Source organism: Macaca mulatta, chromosome X (assembly GCF_049350105.2).
Source record: "Macaca mulatta isolate MMU2019108-1 chromosome X, T2T-MMU8v2.0, whole genome shotgun sequence".
In the NCBI taxonomy this organism is placed as follows: Eukaryota; Metazoa; Chordata; class Mammalia; order Primates; family Cercopithecidae; genus Macaca; species Macaca mulatta.
In genome coordinates, this window is record NC_133426.1 from 161,414,347 (window position 1) to 161,436,762 (window position 22,416).

Here is a 22,416-nt window from a genome sequence, read left to right on the forward strand (position 1 = left end):
TGTGATGTTGCATCATCCTATCCAAGAGCACTGGCTGTCTTTCTATTTGCTGTAGTCTACTTTTGTGTCTTTCAGGAGTGTTGTTTTTCTCATATAGGTTTTGCATATGTCTTACTGAAATTTATTCTTAAGCATTTATCTTCTTTTTTGCTTTGTGAATGTTTTTTTTTTCTATTACATCCTCTGTTTTTTGCTTGTATATTTGAAGGCTATTATTTCTGTATGTAAATTTTTATCTTCCTGAATTCTTTTGTTCTTTGAGTTAATTATACCTTTATTTCCCTAGAGCTTTCCAGATAAGTATCACACCCCATCTACAAATAGTTTTACTTATTTCCCAATTCCTAAACCTCTAATTGATTCCTTAAATATAACTGCATTGCGTAATATTTCTTTAGAACATTAAATAGTAGTGGAAATAGTAGATAATCTTGTTTTGTTTCTGATCCTTATGGAAATTCCTGTAGCATTTCTTCATTAAGAAAGATTCTGTATTCAGGAATAAAGTATATATCCTTTTCATATTAAGAAAGTATACATAAATTCCTACTTTTGCCCTTGTATTCTGTTTTCATCAGGAATAGGTATTAGATTTTGTCAAGTTTTTCAGTATCTACAGAGGCAATTATGGTTTTCCTTAGTCCTATTAATATGGTATGTTATATTTATAGATTTCCTACTATTTAACCAACTTTGTGTTCCTCAAAAAGACAGGATTATGTTTGCTAATATTTTGTTTAGTACTTTTTCATCAAAAATCATAAGTGCTATCAGAAATACTAATTTTTTGTACTGTCTTTATCAGGTTTAGGTATGTATATTACACTTGCTTCAGAGGAATTGTTTGGAGTTTTCTTTCATTGTGTAGCCTATGACAGAAATGTATGTAGCAGTGAGACCATCAGTTCTTTGACAATTCCTCTATGAAATCAACTAGGCCTTTCTCTGTGGGATAGTTCCTTGATAAATTTCTCTTTCTCCTCTGAGAATTCATCTGTTTATGCTTTCTTTCTGTAATGGGGTCAATTTTGGTACAGTTTCCTAAGAAATTATTCATTTTGTATGGTTTGCAAATTTATTTACACAGAGATCTCTCTGCCGGATAGTCTGTCATATTTTAAATGTCTTGTATTTCAGTAGTTATCTCCCCCTTGTCATTTCATATTTTGTATATTTGTACTATTTCTTTTTTCCCTTGGTTATGTTAGCCAGTGGTGTGTCAATTTTGTTATTTTTCCCTGAAACACTGATTTTTATTTAGTTATTTGTTTTCTATTCCCAACCTTACTACTTTTGCTTTTATGTTCATTATTTCCTTCCTTATGTTTCATTTTGGTCATTTTGTTGTGCTTTATCTTAGCATTTGGAGTTTGGAATTTAATGAGTATATTTTTTAATCTTTCATTATTATTGATATAAATGCTTAAGGCTATGAATTTTCCACTGATCTTTGCTTTAAATATATCCCATAGATGCTAAGTAGTATTTTCATTTTTATTATTTTTTTAAAAGTTATTTAATTTTAGCACTCACCCATTTTGCTTCCTTTCAATTTGGTATCATGGTGTAGCTATTCTAAAATGATCCTGCTCCCTAATGCCCTCAGAATAAAGCCCTTAACCTGCAGCCCTTCATGGTTTGCTTATTTCTCCAGCCATGTTCTCTCTCTGTCATATGCTCACTCTACCTACAGTTTCCTTTTTCCTTATACCACCTGGCCAATGTCTAGTCATTTTTGAAGATGAAGATCAAATTTAGGAATCCTTCTCTGATAATTCTCAACTCCCGATACCATCCCAGTTAAGCATTCCTCCTGGAAACTTAATAAAATCATATACTTCCTTTTTGTAATACATATTATATTTTAATATTTTGTTCTTCTACTAACATTGTAAGATCCTTGAAAGAAGGTATGGCTTTTTATTACTTTTCCTGTGGTGTTCAGTAAATATTTGTTTAGTGTCCCTTCAGCTGTAGATTTCAAAACTAGTATTTTAATACATACATTCTGACCTGTGAGCTCTAGCATACTCTAGAACTTCTTTGTCATAAACTTTGGTTGGTTGGTTGGTGTTAGCTTTTCAATTGAAGTGTAACACACAGAAAAGTACACAAATTACAAGTGTCCAGCTCAATCAATTTATTGCTGCCCTGCCACTTTGCCTTAAACCGATTGTCCATATATATATGGTTATGTTTCTGAACTCTAGGCAATTCTGTTTTGTCTATGTGTCTATCCTTGTGTCAGTAACACACTTTATTAATTGCTGTAGCTTTATAATAAGTCTTGATGATATGTGGTAATGTTTGTTCTCCCCTTTGTTGTTATTCTTCAAGACCATCTTGGCTATTCTTGGCCCTTTGTAAACCCATATAAATTTTAAAATCGGCTTGTTGATTTCCACAAGAAAACTTGCTGAAACATGTCAGCTGAGATTTGATTGGAATAGAATTGAATCCGTTCATCCATTTGATGTATTCCTCCATTTATTTAGATTTTAATTTCTCTATCTTTTGTATTTTTCTGTGAAACATCTGAAAAGATTGTGCACATTCTTCATTTAAATTATTCTTGGGAATTTGGTGTTTTATGTTATTGTAATTAGTATCTTTTCATAATTTTGCAGTTGGTACTGGTTATTTAGATAGCAAATTGATATATGTATATTGGCTTTATATCCAGCAGCCTTATGGATATAAATGTACTTATTAATTCTAATGATTTATCTGCAGATTTTATTTCCTTGGGATTTTCTGTGTAAACAGTCATGTCTTACATAAACAAGGGCAATTTAATTTCACCCTTTCCAATCTTTACACATTTTTATTTCTCTTTCATGCCTTATTATACTGGCTCAGTCTTCCAGTAAAATTTATACATAAAATGTAAAGAGAATGCTTCAAAATTTCCCAGTTATCGCTGGTGTTTAATTTAGCTTTTCTGTAGTTAGCCTCTATTATATTAAGGAAGTTCCCTTGTATTCCTAGTATTCTAAGCCTCTTTTTTATGACTGAATGTTGAATTTTATCAAATGCTTCTTCTGCATTTGTTAAGATAATCATGTGATTATTTGCCTTAATGTGGTAAGTCTCATAAACTGATTTCTGAATCTTAACCCAGCTTTGCATTTGTTAGTCACTGTATATTATCTCTTTAGTGTATTCACTAGGCTACCCTTTTTAGGAATTCTATATCTTTGTTCATAAATAAGATTGATCCATAATTTTCTTTTCTTTAAACACCTTTGCTAGATTTTGATATCATGGTTATGCTGGCTGCATAGTACAAAGTAGAAAATGTTCCCACATCTCGATTTTCTGAAATGTTTTGTGTAAGTTTGGATTTTTTTCTTTAAATGTTTGATAGAATGTAACAGATTAGCAATGTCAGTGTGGAGTTTTCTTTGTGAAAAGTTTTAAATTATAAGTTCAGTTTCTTTAAAATATGTAGGATTATTCTGATTTTCTGTATCTTTTTAGTTTTGGCAAGTTGTGCTTTTCTAGGAATTTATCCTAGAACTTTAGTTTACATGGTTCACAATATCTTCTTACTATCCTTTTAAAGTTTGTAGGATCCGAAGTGATTTCCCCTTTTTTATTCCTTATATTAGTAATTTTTGTGTTCTCTGTTTTTACCTTAATCAGTCTTGGTGGGGGTTTATTAATAAACGTATCAGTCTTTTCAAAAGAGCCATAAATATCCCTTTAAGCACTGCTTTGGGTACATCCATAATTTTTATTTTTTTAAAGAACTATCCTTCAGTTCAAAGTATTTCCCTTGTGATATTATTACCTTTGTGATTTACTTTGATGCAGGTGTTACTTAGAAATATATTATTAAATTTCAAAGCATTGGATGATTTCACACATAAGATGACATCAGCACATGCTGCCCCTATATCTCACTGAACTCAACTATATACTCTGGAAAGAATGCCAAGCCTAGCTATTTGTGAACTCTGGAATGTAAATAACAGGCAGTTTGGAGAAGGGCCCCAAAGCTTAAAATACCACAGAAGTGGGGATATAAACAAGATCCAAAGTCTCATAACTTAATATCCAAAATAACCAGGACATAAACCAAAATTATTTAACATATTAAGAACCACAGAAATCTCATTTTGTATGGGAGAAGATAATCAACAGATACAAAAGGCAAGATGACACTTATACTGGAAATATCTGACAAGACTTTAAAAGCTGCCATTATGAAAATGTTCAAGCTATCAGTCACAAAAATGTTGCAACAAATATTTAAAAAGAAAGCATCAGATAAGAAATAGAAGATAAAAAAGAAGCAAATGTAAATTTTACAACTGAAAAAATATAATAACCAAAATTTTTAAACTCTAGATTAAAAGTGAGAATGTAATGGAAATGCCAGAGGAAAGAGTCAGTAACTTGAAGATAGATCAACAGAATTATCCAAGCTGGATAACAGATAGAAAAGACTGGAAAAAAAGGGACAGAGTTTCAGAAAGGATAGATATAAAAATCAGTGCAGTAGAACTGTGAGTCCATAAGTCAACCTGTACATTTCTCGTCAGTTGATCTTCAACAACTGTGCCATGATAATTCAACAGGGAAAGAAGAGGCAATTCAACAAATGGTGCTGGGACAGCTAGATAACCACATGCAAAAAGAATAAAGCTGGACCACTATCCTCACCCAATATACAAAAATTAAAATGGATCAAAGATCTAAATAGAAGAGCTAAAACAATAAAACTTTAGAAGAAAACGTAGGGGTACATCTTCATGACCTTCAATTTGGCACTAGTTTCTTAAATATGACATCAAATGCACAAGGGAGAAAGGAAGAAAAAACCAGATAAATTGGATTTGATAAAAATTAAAAACTTTAGTGCATCACAGCACATTATCAAGAAGGTGAAAAAAACAACCTACAGAATCAGAAAAATAGTGACAAATTACAAAAAGCAGTCTCCCCTTATCTTTGGGGAATATGTTCCAAGAACCCCAGTGGAGGCCTGAAACCACAGATAGTACCAACCCCTATTACCCCATGTTTTCTTATACATACACAGCTGTGATAAAGTTTAGTATAATTAGGCACAGTATGAGATTAACAACACCAATAATAAAATGGAACAATTATAACAATATATTGTTCACAATTTCAAAGATAGAAGATTTGTTCTTACTATAGGTCTTAGCAGCATTAGCATATGATGTTTTTGCTTTTTTTTTTTAAGTTAAGTTGTATACTTTCATCATTTCACTTAAAGGAAGCACTTTAGGGCTTCTCTTTGGCATAGCAGAACTGCTAACATTGCTACTCATATGTTCTGGGGCCATTAAAATAAGGGTTATTTGAACGTAAGAACTACAATACCATGACAGTCAATCTGAAACCAAGATGGTTACCAAGTGACTAATGGGCAGGTAGCATATACAAGGTGGATCAGATGGATAAAGGGCTGATTCATATCCTGGGCAGGTTAGAGCAGGATGGCGTAAGATTTCATCATGCTACTCAGAAAGGTCTGTAACTTAAAGCTTATGAATTGTTTATTTCTAGAATTTTTCATCTAATATTTTTGGACTGTGGTTGACCACAGATAACTGAAACCATAGAAAGTAAAACAAAGGATAAGGGAGGACTACACATATGATAATGGTATAGCATCCAGAATAGGTAAATAATTCTTACAACTCAAAAATAAAAGGGCATACACTTCAATTTAAAAATAAGCATTCAACACAGGACTGGAATTCCTAGCCAAAACGATTAGGCAAGAACAAGAAATAAAAGGCATCCACATTGGAAAGGAAGATGTAAGTTTATCTCTGTTCACACATGAAATATATGTGAAAAACTCACAAAACTGTTAGAACTAATAAGCAAAAAGAAAGTCGCAGGATACAAAAATCAACAAACCAAAATCTATTTTATTTGCATATACTAACAGCAAATAATCCGAAAAGGAAATTTAGAAAGTCTCATTTACAATAATGTCAAAAAGAATAAAATAATTAGGCATAAACTTAACCAAGGAGGTGAAAGACTTATATATTCAAAACTACAAAATGTTGCTGAAAGAAGTTACAGATACAAATAAATGGAGAGACATCTCACGTTCATGGATTGGATAATGATATTGTTAAGATATCATACTACTCAAAGTGATTTATAGATTTAATGCAATCACTGTAAACATCCCAATGGTTTGCTTTTTTTTTTTTTTTTTTTTTTTTTTAAGGAGTCTCACTCTGTCACCCAGGCTGGCCATTTTAAAAACAGAAGAATCTATCCTAAAGTTGACATGGACTCTCAGGGGACCTTGAATAGCCAAAACAATTTCAAAAAAGAACAAATTTGGACAATTCACGCTGCCTGATTTCAAAAGTAACTACAAAGCTACAGTAATCAAAACAGTGTGCTATCAGTGAAACAGAATGGTGAGCCCAGATTTAAACCCTTGCATATATGGTCAAGCAAACTTCAACAAGGATGCCAACACCACTAAATTGGAAAAAGACAGTCTCTTTAATAAATGATATTGGAAAAATGGAATATTCACATGCAAAAGAAAAAAGCTGGACCCTTATCTTACACCATATATAAAACTTAAATGAATTAAAGACCAAAACATAAGACCCCAAACTACAAAACTAGCAGAAAACATAGGGAAAAAGCTTCATGACACTGGATTTGACAATAATTTCTTGAATATGACACCAAAAGCACAGCTAACAAAAGCAAAAATAGACAAATGGACTACATCAAACTTTAAAACTTCTGTGCATAAAAAGAAACAATGAAATGAGTGAAAAGGCAACCTATGGAATGGGAGAAAATATTTGCAAATCGTATATTTAATAAGTGGTTAATATCTAGAATATATAGAAAACTCCAACACTCAACAACAAAAAAAACCTGACTTTAAAATGGGCAAAGGACTTAAAGTGATATTTCTCTTGGCCAATAAGCATATGAAAGAGTGCTCAATATCACTAATTGTCAGAGAAATGCAAATCAAAACCACAATGAGATATCACCTCACACCCATTATGACAGCAACTATCTAACAAAATCAGAAAATAACAAGTGTTGGGAATATGGAGGAGTTGGAACCCTTGTACATTATTGTTGAGATTGTAAAGTGGTGCAATAAGCATGTGGTTTCTTTAAAAACTAAAAAATAGATCTACTATATGATCCACCAGTCTCACTTCTTGGGTGTATATCCAAAAGAATTAAAAGCAAGACCTCAAATAGCTATTTACATACCTATGTTCACAGCATTATTCATAATAGTCTAGAGGTAAAAGCAACCCACATGTCCATTAATGGATGAATGGACCAACAAAATGCAATGTAACATATAATGGAATACTATCCAAACTTAAAAATAAAGGAAAACCTGTTACAACCTGCAGCATGAAGGAACCCTGAGAATATTATGCTAAGTGAAATAAGTTATTCACAAAAGAACAAATGCAGCATTTTTCTATTTATATAAGGTGTCTAATGATCATAGATATACGAAGTAGAATGGTGGTCACTAGGGGCTGGGAGAAGGGAGAAAGGGGAAGTTGTTTAATGGGTATAGAGTTTCAGTTCTGCAAGATGAGAATGTTTTGAAGATCTGTTTCATAACAATGTTAATATATTTACATTACTGAACTGTATACTTAAAATGGTTAAGATAGTAAATTTTATTTTTTAAGCACAATTAAATTAAAAAGAAAAAAAAACCCAAATGGACATTGTAAAAGTGGAAAATACCTAAAATTAAGAAATCATCGTAGGGACTAGCAGCAGACTCAGGTATAGCAGAAGGGATCAGTGAGCACAAATGTTGATAAAATATACCCTAAGTGAAGCAAAGAGTTAAAAAAAAGAGAATGAAATAGCAGAATGGTGTGTGACAGAACTGTGAGGCAGTATGAACCATTTTAATTTACATGTAATTGGAGCACCAGAAGTAGACAAAGAATGCCTAAAGAGATAGTGGCTAAGAATTCTCTAAAAACTGATTCATACCCATAGATTCATGAATCTCAGCCAATCAAAAGCAATATGAATACAAGCAAACTAAAATAGGTACATTATAGCAGCTAAAGGAATAAAAGATATATTACAAATAGTGGAGCAATAAAACGATAAGAATGATGACTGACTTCTCGTCAGAACCCTGGGAGGCTGGAAGATGATGGGGTGACATCTTTAATGTGCATGAAGAAAAAAGCTATCCCAGAATTTTATATTAAGACAAACCAGACATTTTTATGGAAAAAAGCAGGCAGAATCTGGAGAATTCACTACAAGAAATATTAAAAGTTCTTCAGACTGAAAATATATGATTTTAGATGGAAGCATACCCTGACTACTTGGGTGTGGGGAGGGGAGGGCTTGTAATGCCCCATCATTTGTGTGCCATCTAGGTTGTGGTCTGGGGACTAGGCATGTTCTGCTGGGATGGGGAAGCTAGATCTTAAGCTGCCTTACCACCATGTGCCAGTGCGGCCTCACAGTGCCAGGGGCCTTCAACCTGAATTCTCCACTGAACCTGCTGGTAGGTAGAGTTTAGGTGTATTTGGGGTGATAAGTGGGTAGAGATAGACTGGTTGGCCTTAGTAACAAACATTTCTGTTTCTCCCACTCTAGCATGAACATGTGAATATTTGTGAATTTCTTACCTATTTCCCCCCAGGGGAGAAAATGGGAAGTGAGGGCCACTGGTAAACACTGAGTTAGAACAAGTGAGTAATCCCACCTACATAATGAATGTGATGGAGCCATTGAAGAGTCTGTAGTTCCTCTTCTCCAGACTTTTGTGATTAATTTGTTCAACCTCACTGGCAACTTCTTGACTGAAAACAGTATTAATTAGCTATTTCCCCTGACTGCGGAGCAGACCTAAGGACCTTGAGCTCTCGAGGCTTCTCTTAAATTTATAGAAGTGGCCTTACATTCTCTATGGGACTAGGGAATACTGGCTCTGCAAACGGGCTTTTAGTTTGTTCTCCAGACAAACCCGGTTTGAACTCTATCCACTTTGAAGTTGCGTCACTAAACGAATTACACAATGCTTAATCTTTGAAGTACGCCATATTCCAAACTTTCAATTAAAACTGTAGAGAACTTCTGATTATGACAACTCAGGGTTTAAAAACTGACCTGAACTGATTGCCTCACAGGTATGAGAGAATCGAAATCCCAATCCATATTGTACCTCATGTCACTATCGGGAAAGTGTGCCTTGAATCAGCAGTAGAGCTGCCCAAGATCCTGTGCCAGGAGGAGCAGGATGCGTATAGGAGGATCCACAGGTAGAGACCCTCTTCACTCCTCTTCTCTACTTCTCAGGACCTAGTCTCTCTTTTCTTCTTCTGTCCTTTTGTCTTTAGCAGCTCAACTCTTGAGGCCCCTTTCCTTTTGCCTCTCTGGGAAAGCTTTCTAGCAGTCTCCAATCATAATGTTTCTCACATTGTATGATAATTTTTCAACATTTGTTTTTCTCCTGCTTACTTTGGATGTTTCAAGGGCAAGGATACTTTCTTTTTTGGTTAAGAAAAGAAGATAATCCACAACATCTTAATCCTGTTGCCAAGCACTAGGTTTTGCCCAATAAATTTGTACTAAGTCAGAGCTTTGGTGAGAGACAGCAATTTCAAAATTATCACTTTGAATTATCTTTGAATAAAATCACATCCCCCAAATCGTCAGGAAGTTAATATTGGGGATTTAAATACTACATATTCATCTAATACAGTTGGCAACGGTGTGATGCAGTTTATGGTTGGTATAGTCCATGACCATTTTGCTTTCCCTTCAGTGCTGCTTTGCCACTAAACTACTCTATTTTCTTTTAGCCTTACACATCTGGACTCAGTAACCAAGATCCATAATGGCTCGGGTAAGAATTTTTTCTTGAGTACTCAGCATTTTTTCTGAGTATTTCCCTGAAATACTCAGCTGACAGAAGCAAATTTAGTTTAAGTGAGTGAAGTGATGGGTACAAGTTGTCCTCAGATTTCCTTTCCCAAGGGTTTTCCTGATCCTGATCCCAACATTTCTTTTGAACTCTGGGGATCCATGAATACTATAAATACAGCTTAGAGTAAGACAGGAGGAAAGACAGGAAAGAGCTTTATGATAGACCTACTCAGTGATATACTGGCACACGTTTAACAACCAGTTCTCAAGGAGCAGGAGGTTTGTTCCTGGTTTGTTGTGTTTGGCGGTTTCTGTGGTGTAATGCCCCTGGCATGGCTGGTTTCAAGCAACTAACATGGCATCAACTAGCTTACAAACTTCTTGGAATTTTAATAGTTGGCTTTTGTGAGCTGGCATGAATTGGTTCCAGCATAACACTACCAGGGCCTGTCATGGTGGGAATTGAAAGAGATGGATGGATAGACAGATAGACAGATAAAAGGGAAGGCATGAGGGAGAAAATCTTTTGATGTCAATAAATATAAAAGTAATTTTTATACAAGGCAAAGGAACAAAAAGCTGAATACAATATTTATACTAATTCACTTGTCCCTAACATACACATTTCCCCAGCCTCACTTTCTGTCTGAGTAACCCTGACTTCTGGGTCATTCTGTGCACTCTTCCCCAGTTACTTGCAAAGTCACCAGTGAGGAAGAAAGGGAGGCTTTTGAGTGTTATAGGCAGTTACTTTTCAAAGAAAAGGAGAAATGGCTTGGTCTATCTGTCCCATAATTTTGGTCTCAGGATAAAGCATGACAAAGTTAAAAGTTGGTAATGTATGATATATAACCATATTCTAAAGCCACAGTAATTTAAAAAGTATAAATAATAGCTCAAAATAAACAAATAGATCAGTGGAACTGAACAGAGTCCAGAGATAGGCCTATGTATATATAAGAATTTATATTTAACAAAGATATTACTTTAAATAAATGAAAAAAGCATGAATTATTTATTAAATAGGATTGGGACAGTTCACTTCTTTGTTCATTCAGGAAACATTTGAGTGCTATTCTAGGCACTGAGGTACAGTGCTGAACAAAAGAGACAGTCTTAACCTTCATGGAGTTAACATTCTTTTATTTCCATTTGGGGGAAAATGGATTCCTACCTAATACCCTACACAAAAAATAAATTCCAGATATATTTAAACTTTTACTATTGTGGTACAACCACTTTAGAAAAGAGGTTGGCAATTATATTTGCCATATGTCATACTAGTTCCTTTCCTAGGTATATACCTCAAAGAATTGAAAACAGCTGCTCAAAGAAAAACCTGTACACAAATGTTTACAGCAGCATTATTCACAATAGCCAAAAGGTAGAAACAACACAAATGTGCATCAGTGGGTGAATGGATAAACTGTGATATATCCGTGTAATGGAGTACAACTCAACAATAAAAAGAACAAACTACTGAAACATGAACAAACAGGATGAGTCTCAAGAACATTGTGCCAGGTGAAGGAAGCATTACACGAAAGGCTACATACTCTATGGTTCCAAATTCAAGAATAAGCAAAACTAATCCATGATGTGGTAGCTGCCTGGGCCCAGGGATGAAGGGGCATTGGATGCAAAGGGAACTGCAGAGGGGATTGTTTGAGGGTGGTGGAAATGGTATATATCTTGACTAGCACTGGTTACATGGGATGTCTTAGTTCATTTTGTGTTGTTATGAAGGAATACCTGAGGCTGGGTAATTTATAAAGAAAAGAGGTTTATTTGGCTTTACAGTTTTGCAGACTGAACAAGAAGCATGGTGCTGGCACCTGCATTTGGTGAGGGCTTCAGGCTGCTTCTACTCGTTACAGAAGGCAAAGGGGAGCCTATGTATTTAGATACCATGTGGCAACAGAGGAAACAAGAGAATGGGAGAAGGGCCAGGCTCTTTTTAACAGCCAGTTCTTGTGGGAACCAACAGAGAAAGAACTCACCCCTGAGGGAGGGCATTAGTCTATTAATGAAGGACCCACCCCCATGACCCAAACACCTCACATGAGGCCCCGCCTCCAACATTGGGGGTCAAATTTTAACATGAGGTTTGGGGGGCCAAATATCCAAATTATAGCATGGGGTATACATTTGTCAAAACTCATAGAACTGTATACTTTAAATTGGTTCATTTTACTGTCTGTAAATTATACCCACAAAAGCTCATTTTATAAGTTAAAGAAATATAGGAGGAAAATATAAGAATTTTTTTCAGACTCTAGGAAGATGATGGCCTAAGTATAATGTGAAAACCTGAACTCACAAAAGGAAAGACTGACTAAATAAAAATTAAAGACTTTTATGGGCCCCTACAAAAATAAAAATGTTAATTATTATCTTTAAAAGAAGTACAGATTAAGATGATCAGTTTTTCACCTTTCAAAGATTAAATTGAGAGACTATTAGGTGAGGATGTGAGGGAAGTGAACAGTCTCACTGTTCCTGGAGATATAATTTGGTACAATCTGGAAAATACTGGATAATTAGTTTTAAAGTGTACGTGTACTTAGATCTAGCAATTTCACTTAACTGCAGTCTTTAAAATAGCAAAACACTGGACAGTGGTCATTTCAGTGACAGTCACATATTATGAGAGAGAAAAAGATACTTACATTAGATGGAATTTGTTTTAAAAGAGTACCTTAGAATCTTTGTCTTACCATGAAGCTGAACATTCACAGTAAAGCATAAAAGATGGTAACTCCCTTACTCTTCATTCCTCTGTTCTTCATTTTAAAAGAGGAGCTCTCAGGCGTATTCAATTAATGTACATTTCTGCAATATACATAACAGTTTATATGCCTACAGGGCGCTCTGGAAACGTAAGTTGCAGAAGGCAGACTTCTGGCCCATTAGGAGGTTTTGATGGTTTATAGCAAGGGAAGGTCTGAAAGGCTGGGGAAAGGAACCCTTTCGTGGCTCTTAGCCCTTTTGCCTAAGGGAGTAAAGAGCTGGCCATCTTTCTGCCAGGCTTCCGTCTGGCTTATGGATTCAAGATAGCCTCAGAATGGGTATTTTCTATGCTCAGCTCTTCTGTTTTTCCCCTGGCTGGGCCCAGAAAAATTGTTTACCAGTCCTACTTATTACACTTTTTCTACTTCCTTCTCCAACCCCTTCTTTCTGTGCTCATGGTTGGGGGTCTGCTGGTGATGGAGTGGGGACATGCTAGTGGATGGTGCTTTTCCACAATTATTCTCATCTTTATTTTTCCTATTGAAGTGTTTACCAAGAATCTGTGCAGTCAGATGTCAGCAGTCAGCGGGCCTCTCCTACAGTGGCTGGAGGACAGACTGGAGCAAAACCAACAGCATTTGCAGGAATTGCAACAAGAAAAGGAAGAGCTTATGCAAGAACTTTCTTCTCTAGAATAAATCAGGAGACAAAATGGGGTAAAAAACTTCTTTTTCAATTTGTGTACTAAACACAGTCTGAAAATGCACACAGCTCACATCCAGGCAGACAATAGAGTAGTTCTTTTTATATCCCAGTAGATAAGTTTTCACATGCAATCAGCACAGGATGTCTTCCTGACAGTTTAATTAGAGTTCACTGAACCCTCCTACCTATAACTGACCTATAAGGAGCTTATGCAAGAGAATTTAAGTAGAATATGAAAGTTATTTTTAAAAAGGCTATAGGTGGTACATCGGCAAGGAATATCTTAGAATAAAATGTCTGGGGAGTATATTTTAAACATATTTCCCTTTCTTTTAACTTGGAAGTCTTTATTTTCATTTTCAAATACATTCACTCGCTAGAATATTTTATGTTTCAATTTTGTAGGTATGATGCTTATGTTGGACAAGCAAATAATAAATCTAGTGTCAGTGGAAGGAAGCACCCCACCTCTATGCCCTCATTGAGAGGGCAGTGTCTTCCTTCTTAATTTCTAAAATATATGTTCCGAGATACCTATCAAACATTGAATCTCTGAAGGTACTCTTTAAACAAACATGAGTTCTAGCATATTTGACTCTGAAGTAAATTCCTACTGAGCAGATTCTATCTGCCTAGGAATTTCCATTATAGTATAAATGTGTTTCTCCAGAAACATTTAGGATTTAGGATGTAATAAAAATCATACTTTTAAAAAGTTTGGTTGCATTACTCTTATCATGTAAAAGCACAAATGATAAATGTGTCTTCAGAAAAGACATACTTTTCTGTGTGCTTGTTGCATACTGGAAACAAAGTATGCTTGTTGGATACTGGAAGTTAAGTGATAAAGGCTGATTTTGGTTTTTGTTTATCCTTCTTATTTTTCAAATTTCAAAGTGTTGTCCAGAAGCACCTGCATCAGAATCACTTGAAGGTCAAACCCTATCTCTAGGGATAAAACCCAGAAATCTGCATGAACTCCTTAGCTGATTCTGGGGCATACTCACATTTGAAAACCACTAGCCTTGAGCATATGGAATGTATATACTATATTGTCCCTAATTTCCCACAGCCACTGTTCTTCTCTATTCTTTTTATTTCCCTATAGGAAAGATGAAAATATCCAGTATAAAGTTACTTAAGCTAAATCAATTTTGAAGAAGAAAAACTTGGAGGACTCACATTACCTGACTTCAAGACTTACTAAAAAGCTATAGTAATCAAGATAGATGGTATTGGCAGAGGAACAGACACATAAATCAATGGAACAGATGAGAGAACCCAGAAATAAACCCATATAAATATGCTCAACTGATTTTGAAAAAGTGCAAAAGCAATTCAATTGAGGAAGAATAGCCTTTCTGACAAATTATGCTGGAGCAATTAGACACCCATAGCGAGGAGAAAAAAGAACCTCTACTTAAACCTCACATCTTATATAAAATTTAACTCAAAATATATAATGGACTTAAATGTAATACATAAAACTATATAACTTGGAAAAAAAGCCACGGGAGAAAAAGCTTCAGGATCTTGGGCTAGGTGACAAGTTCTTGGACTTTGCCCCAAAAGCACATCCATAAAAGACAAAAACTGATATATTGGACTTCTTAAAAATTTAAAAACTTGTGATTTAAGAAGAGGAAAAGATAAGCTACAGATTGAGATGAATTTGCAAACCATATATCTGATCAATTTGGCACATATAAAGTGTGCTAAAAACTCAACTGTAGTCAGGCATGGTAGCCCATGCTTATAATCTCACCACTTTAGGAGGCGTGCTTGAGGTCAGGGGTTCCAGACCAGCCTGGGCAAGACAGTGAGACTCTGTCTCTACAAAAATTTTTTTTTTTTAAATTAGCTGGGCACCATGACACACACCAGTAGTCCCAGCTACTAGGGAGACAGGAGGATCACTTGAGCCCAGGAGTTTGAGGCTGCATTGAGCTATGATCACACCACCACACTCCAACCTGTCTAACAGAGTGAGGCCTTGTCTCAAAAAAAGCCACAAAAGCTCAACAATAAAAACAAGCAGTCCAATTAGAAAATGGGCAAAAGACATGAATAGATGTTTCACTGAAGAGGATCTATAGATGGCAAGTAAGCATATGAAAAGCTGTTAAACTCCATAAGTCATGAGGGAATGCAAATTGAAACCACAGTGAGGCTATGACTTACTTATCTGAATGGCTAAAGAAACAATAGTGAAAATACCAAATACCAATGAGGATACAAACTGAATATTTTATACATTGCTAACAGGAATGTAAAATGGTACAGCCACTCTGGAAAAGAGTTTATAAATTTCTTATCAAGTTAAACATAATTTTTTAATCAAGTTAAACATAAGACCCCGCAGTTGTGCTCCTGGACATTCATTCCAGAGAAATGAAAATCTATATTGTACTTGTACCCAAACATTCATAGGAGCTTTATTTGTAATTACCCCAAACTGGAAACAACCCAGATGTCCTACAACAGGTACATGGTTAAACAAACCATCCATAACTTGCAATACTACTCTGGAATGAAAAGGAACTAACTGTTGATACAAGAACATGGTTGTACCTCAGGGGTATTATGGTGAACAAAAAAGCCAGTCTCAAATGGTCACATACTGTATGATTGCATTTATATAATATTCTTGAGGTGACAAAATTATTGAAATGAAGAACAGATTAATGGTTGCCAGGGATAGGAATTGGAGGGGGTGTGGGATATGTATGACTGTAAAGAGATGACACAAGGAGTTCCTTTGTGCTGATGGAACAGTTCTGTGTGATTATGATGATTGTGATGATGATTATAGCATTTGATTATGAAGTTAAGCACATGAATCTATACCTGTGCTGAAGTTGTATGGACCTACATACACACAAATGAATGCATGTAAAATCTGGTGATACTGAATAAAGTCTGTAGTCTAGATAGCAGTATAATATCATTGTCAATATCTTGGATATGAAGTTGTGCTATAGTTACAAAACTGTACCACTGGAGGAAACTGGGTAACGGATACGTGGGACTCTGTACTATTTTTGCAACTATAAGTATATAATTATTGCAAAATGAAAAGTTGTAAGTTTTAAGTAAGAAACTGGGACGTATGGTACCTATTTTATGAAGTAAGAAAAGGGTGATAGAAAATTTGAGGGGAATAAAACAATTGGAATATTTTTACAGGCCAACCTTTCGCACAAGTCCTTTTCCTTTTCTGGGTTTCATTTTCTTTAGGAATAGAATGAGATTAGAGTAGTTGACCACCAAGGTTTCTTTTAGCTCAGTGTCCAGTCTTTAAAAGTGTTGAGCATCACAAAAAACAGTGGTGTGAACAAGATGTATCATTATTTTCCCAGCTGCACCAATCTGGCTTACCTTTACACAACCCTGTATCCCCCTATGAACACTAGATTCTCTATATTCAATCACATCCAAGGGTCTCATGGTAACTGCATATACTTGTTCTCTCTGTTTTCTTATCTCCTATAATTTCAGCTCATTGCCTTGTGACCTCTGCCCACAGCACTTCACTGAAACTACTCCTGCCAAAGTCACCAATGATCCCTACACAGTGAAAGTCAATAGTTGCTTCTCCCATCCTTAATGAACCTCTCAGTATTGACACAGTTGGTTACTCCTCCCTGAAATCTACTTCCTTGGCTTCTCTTATTTTCTTCTCTGGCTAGTCTTCCTGTTGTTCTTCTCTAGCTGTTCCTTCTCAAATTCATTCATAGACTTCTCTATCTTTGCTTACCTATATGCAGTTGACATACAAATCTGTATTTGTCCACGCCTCTATCTGAACTCCAGACCTACATTTCCACCTCTCTACTGGACATTTCACTTGGTTGTGTTTTTAAATTTCTAAATTTTTTTTTTTTTGAGGCAGGGTCTCACTCTGTTGCCCAGGCTAGAGTGCAGTGGCATGATCATGGCTCACTGCAGCCTCGACCTCCTGACCTCAGCCTCCCAAGTAGCTGGGACTACAGGCATGCACCACCATGCCTCACTCATTTTTTTTTGTATTTTTTTGAAGTGACAGGGTTCCACCACATTGCCCAGGCTGGTGGCAAACTACTGGGCTCAAGCAATCCACCTGCCTCGGCCTCCCAAAGTGCTAGGATTACAGGCACGAGCACGTGCCTGGCCTCCACTTGGCTGCCTTAATGGCACATAAAAATTAATATATCTAAATCTGAAATCATAGTTTTCAATCTAAACTATATTCCCTTCCAACATTTCTTACCTCAGTGAATAGTGAATGTAACATCTATTTGCACAAACCGGAAACCAAATAGACATTCTTAACACCTCTCTCCATTACCTTCTAAACTACTTATATTGATAGAGTTATAGCAATTTGAAATTCTTTTTCTAACCTAGTAATCTGAGTAATTTGTAGGATAAGCATGTCAGGGGAGGGGCAGGTACATGGAGGTGTCAGTGCCTGATGGCTGAGGAAGCAGGCTGGGATTACTGCGTGGAGGTATCAAAGTTTCCAGCTTTGTGGCTCCGTGGTCGGGTGGAGGGGCAGGGGGAGAGATCCAGTGGAAGCCATGTTGTGCCAGTGCCCTCAGGGTGAGGAGGCAGCCAGCAATGTGCTACATTAGGCAAATAACTAAATTGAGCGAAGAAGTAAATCTGTTGAGGAAAAGGGGAGCTAGGTTTCTCAGTGTCAGAGAAATTATTTGAAAACATGGAAAGGCCAGGCGCAGTGGATCATGCCTGTAATCCCAGCACTTTGGGAGGCCGAGACGGGTGGATCGCGAGGTCGGGAGATCGAGACCATCCTGGCTAACACAGTGAAACCCTGTCTCTACTAAAAATACAAAAAAAAAAAAAAAATTAGCTGGGCGTGGTGGTGGGCGCATGTAGTCCCAGCTACTTGGGAAGCTGAGGCAGGAGCATGGCATGAACCCGGGAGGCGCAGCTCGCAGTGAGCCAAGATCTCACCACTACACTCCAGCCTGGGCGACAGAGCGAGACTGTCTCAAAAAAAAAAAAAAAAAAAAAAGCATGGAAAAGAGGAAGGGTAAAATGAATCTCATGGTATTGGATTAAAATTGGAAAAGAGTTCATTAATATGAACTATTTTTCAAAGGAAAAAGAGTATGTGTGTATGTGTGTGTGTATGTGTGTGTGTGTGTATATATATACACACATATACGTGTGTGTGTATATATATATGCACACAAACCCTATACATATATATCTCAGAGCTGAGAAAGGTATGTGTATGTGTATTTGTGCATACCTTTCTCAGCTGTGTCCACCAAGACAAACTAAAAGTGACATCCAGTGTCTTTGAGCACACCTAGCACCAAGATGCTGATTTTCAAATCCTCCACTAAAAATGGAATTGAATTGAGAGTCCAGAAATAAGCCCACACGTCTACAGTCAACTGATTTTCAACAAGGGTACAAGACTATAGGAGAGAATAGTCTTCAACAACTGGTGAGTGGACAAGTGGATATCCACCTGCAAAATAATGAAGTTGGACCGAGACCCCACACAATATATGAATATTAACTCAAAATGTATTGAAGACTTAAATTCAAGAGCCTAAACAATAAAAACTTTATAAGAAAACAGTAGTAAATCTTTATGATCTTGGTTTTTGCAATGGATTCTTAGATATGACACCAAAAGTGCAATCAACAAATAAAAAATAGGCAAATTGGAATTTATGAAAGTTAGAAAATTTTGTGCATCCAAAGACATCAGGACAATGGCAGAAAATATTTGCAAATCCTATGTATAAGAGTCTAGTATGCAAAATATATAAAGAACACTGAAAACAACAAAAACCAAACAGCACAATTCAAAAATGGGCAAAGGACCGAAATAGAAATTTTCCAAAGAAGACCTACAAATTGCGAAGCAGCACATGAAAAGATGCTTGACATTACTAGTCACCAGGGAAATAAAAATCATGGGATACAACTTTATACTAACCAGAATAAAAATGTAAGAGAATAACAAGTGTTGGTGAGGGTGTGGAGAAATTGGAACTCTTGTACACTACAGGTAGGAATATAAAATGGTATAGTCAATTTGGAAAATTGGCTGATGGTTCCTCCAAAAGTTAAACAGAGAATTACCATAAGACCTAGCAATTGCATTTCTAGGTGTATATCCCACAGAACTGAAGACAAATTTAAATAAAAACTAGACAACCCAAATGTCTATCAACCAATGAATGGGTAAACAAAATGTGGTCTGTTCTTTAATGGAATTTTATTTGGCCATAAAAAGGAATGAGGGGTAGGAGGAGCAGGAATAGAGGGTTGATGGCTAAGAGGGATGAGGTTTCTTTTTGAGGTGATGAAAATATTCTAAGTTGAGTGCAGCGATGGTTGTACAGGTCAATGACTATACTAAAAGCCATTAAATTGTTCACTTTAAATGGGCGAATTGTGTTGTATGTAAATTATGTCTCAATAAAACTTTTTTTTTTTAAAGACACAAAAGAAACTTTCCTGCAGCTCCGGCTGACCCTGCAGGCTGGCCTCTTCCACTCTGACCTGTGCTCCCTAAGCTCCCTGCGAAGGAGATAAAATGAGCTCCTGGTCTGCAACAGCTATTGGTTATTGTAATGTCTGCTTTTGTTTAAAAGGAAAAAAGACTCAACTCCTTATACAGTTTGAATTGTATCTATTTGGGGATCTCTGAGTTTCCTGTATCTGGTTGTCTAAATCTCTTACTAGACTTAGGAAGTTTTCAGCAAGATGACTGGATGATCATGTTTCAGCCTCTGTGAGACAAACGTTACAGCAGCAGATGGCACAAGACCCAGGAGCCTGGGGATGAACGTCACTGGAATCCACACACTCATCAGATCTGTGCTGCCCAGGCAGCAGGTACTATTGAAAGATGGCATGGACTCAAAGGAAAAACTGAAAGGACAGTTGGATGGCCAAGGCTCAGCCTCCAGTGTAACACACACGTATGACAGTCAGTTTGGGCTATAAATGTGACAGAAGGATACCTATCAAAATGTAATGTTTAATTATGAAGTGGGGAAGGAGGAAGAAGCTTAGATGGCTGTAAGAGACCAAATGAAACAAGTGTAATTAGCACTGCATAATTAATCCTTCTCACTCTACCTTTGTTCCTTCCTGCCTACCTCTAGGACCATGGGCCACTGGGATTTGGGGTAGCAAAAAGGAGCCAGGGGTTAGTGATTCTAACCTGGTACTCCTTTTACCACCTGGGTATGCTTGCTGGATTTGGATAGTTACAGACATTGACGATAATGATCCTGAGATGATGGTGCTCCATGCATCAGAGATTAGAGATGTTACAGGTACAAGGGATACAAAGAAAGAACTGCTGGGCCATCAGGGACAAGTTGATATGGTTTGCATGTGTGTCCCCTCCAAATCTCATGTTGAAATGTCATCTCCAGTGTTGAAGGTGGGCCTAGTGAGAAGCATTTGGGTCATCAGGGCGGATCCCTCATGGATACCTTGGTGCTGTCCTCACGATGATGAGTGAGTTCTTGCTCTGAGTTCATGTGAGATCTGGTTGTTTAAAAGAGTAGCACATCCTTGCCGCTTTGCTCCCACTCATGATGTAATACATCAGTTCCCCCTTTGCCTTCCACCATGATTGTAAGCCTCCTGAGGCCTTCATCAGATGCAGATGCTGATGCCATGTTTCCTGTACAGCCTGCAGAACTGTGAGCCATTTAAACCTCTTTATAAATTATCCACCCTCAGGTATTCCTTTGTAGCAATGCAAAAATGGACTAATACACAATTTAGGAGCAAGGTATAGGTAAGACAAGGAGAGGACTGGAAAAGGGTGAAGTGACTGCTGCAAGGACTGATAACATCAATCACATGGCTGTGAAAGGAGGGCAACAGTCCTGACAGTTGGAGAGAGCACACTTTAAACTCTGTGAAGGCAGAGGTGGAGGGAGGGGCCGCTAACATCTCAGCTACTTGTCTGCAGAGCCTCTGGACAATTTAGCCCAGACTGCCATCACCACTTTCAACTCAATGGCTGGCCAACAAATCTTAATCTAAGGACTCTCAGAAACTTCCCAGGAACTTCTGACTCAAGTAGCCTCAATTCAAAATGATAGAATGAGATTAACTTTCTGGAAACTGACAAAACTCTTTTGTACAAGAGCTTAATAGAATCGGACCCTGATCCCAACTTAGCACAATGGCACTGCTGAGGTCACTACAACTTCTTATGTGAATAAGAAGCTACCTATAGTAGCGTGCCACACACAAACTGGTCTATTTTCTCTAATGTACATGGTAATGGGACAATAACACATTACCCAGGACTTCCTGCTGGTCAGTCAAGGCAGGATATGTGCAACTGTCAGCATCCCTTACTGCACCTGGGTTAGTGAAATATTTAACTGGCTTGGCTCCAGTTGCGGAGCCTAGCTTCAGTGTATCCTCCAAGTGGGCCTAATTAGAGAAGCATTCTTGTATATGTTGCCCAAAATAATCAGAATTTGGTTAAAGCCCCTATAAGCATGATTAATTAGAGTATATTTGATGGGGTGGCCTGTGCTCCTGAGAATTCTTAACTAGCTATTTGAAAAGTGAAGGATGGAGTTGTAGAGAGTGGATCTGCCATGGTGCCCTTGTGACCTGGCATGCGTATATCTATGCAAGCTAGGCTTGAATTGCAAGTTATCTGAGTCTTGGCAGGATGTATTGTGGTCCTCCCAGAACACAAGAGGATGGGAGGGTGATGAGGTGCTGTTTCAAGGCTATCTCTAACCTCCTAAACTCACTGGGACAGACAATTTCTCATCTCCTGAGTACTGTTGAGGTCTGAGGCTATCTGCCCTGCCCCATTCAGGGTATAGCTACAGAATATAAAACTGCTAGCTGCAGTCTAAAAGGGGCTCCTCAGCAATGGGGTGTCCCATAACTGGTGCAGCAACTTTCAGAAGTTGTCCTGTTTGGTGCAGGGAACAAGGATATGGGGAGCTGGCACCTTTGGCCCATCTTCCTCTTGCTGTCTATGTAGGTAACAATCTTAAAAGGACATGTCATTACTTTAGAAGCCAAATCGATCACTCTTGGGCTTGGCCTTTTTTT

The 22,416-nt window shown here is 37.0% G+C and overlaps 2 protein-coding genes across 3 annotated transcripts in view; one reads left to right on the plus strand and one right to left on the minus strand.

Moving 5' to 3' along the window:
* Positions 1–16,532, plus strand: part of BRCC3 (BRCA1/BRCA2-containing complex subunit 3) — a 48,032-nt gene extending 31,500 nt beyond the window's left edge. For both annotated transcript variants that reach the window (XM_001097957.5, XM_015128579.3), the window contains exons 8-11: positions 9,168–9,299; positions 9,843–9,886; positions 13,183–13,352; positions 14,450–16,532. In XM_001097957.5, coding sequence (XP_001097957.2) covers positions 9,168–9,299; positions 9,843–9,886; positions 13,183–13,334 — 328 coding nt within the window. In that variant the 3' untranslated portion in view covers positions 13,335–13,352; positions 14,450–16,532. The remainder of the gene's footprint in view (positions 1–9,167; positions 9,300–9,842; positions 9,887–13,182; positions 13,353–14,449) is intronic.
* Positions 1–22,416, minus strand: part of MTCP1 (mature T cell proliferation 1) — an 80,188-nt gene that overhangs the window by 38,984 nt on the left and 18,788 nt on the right.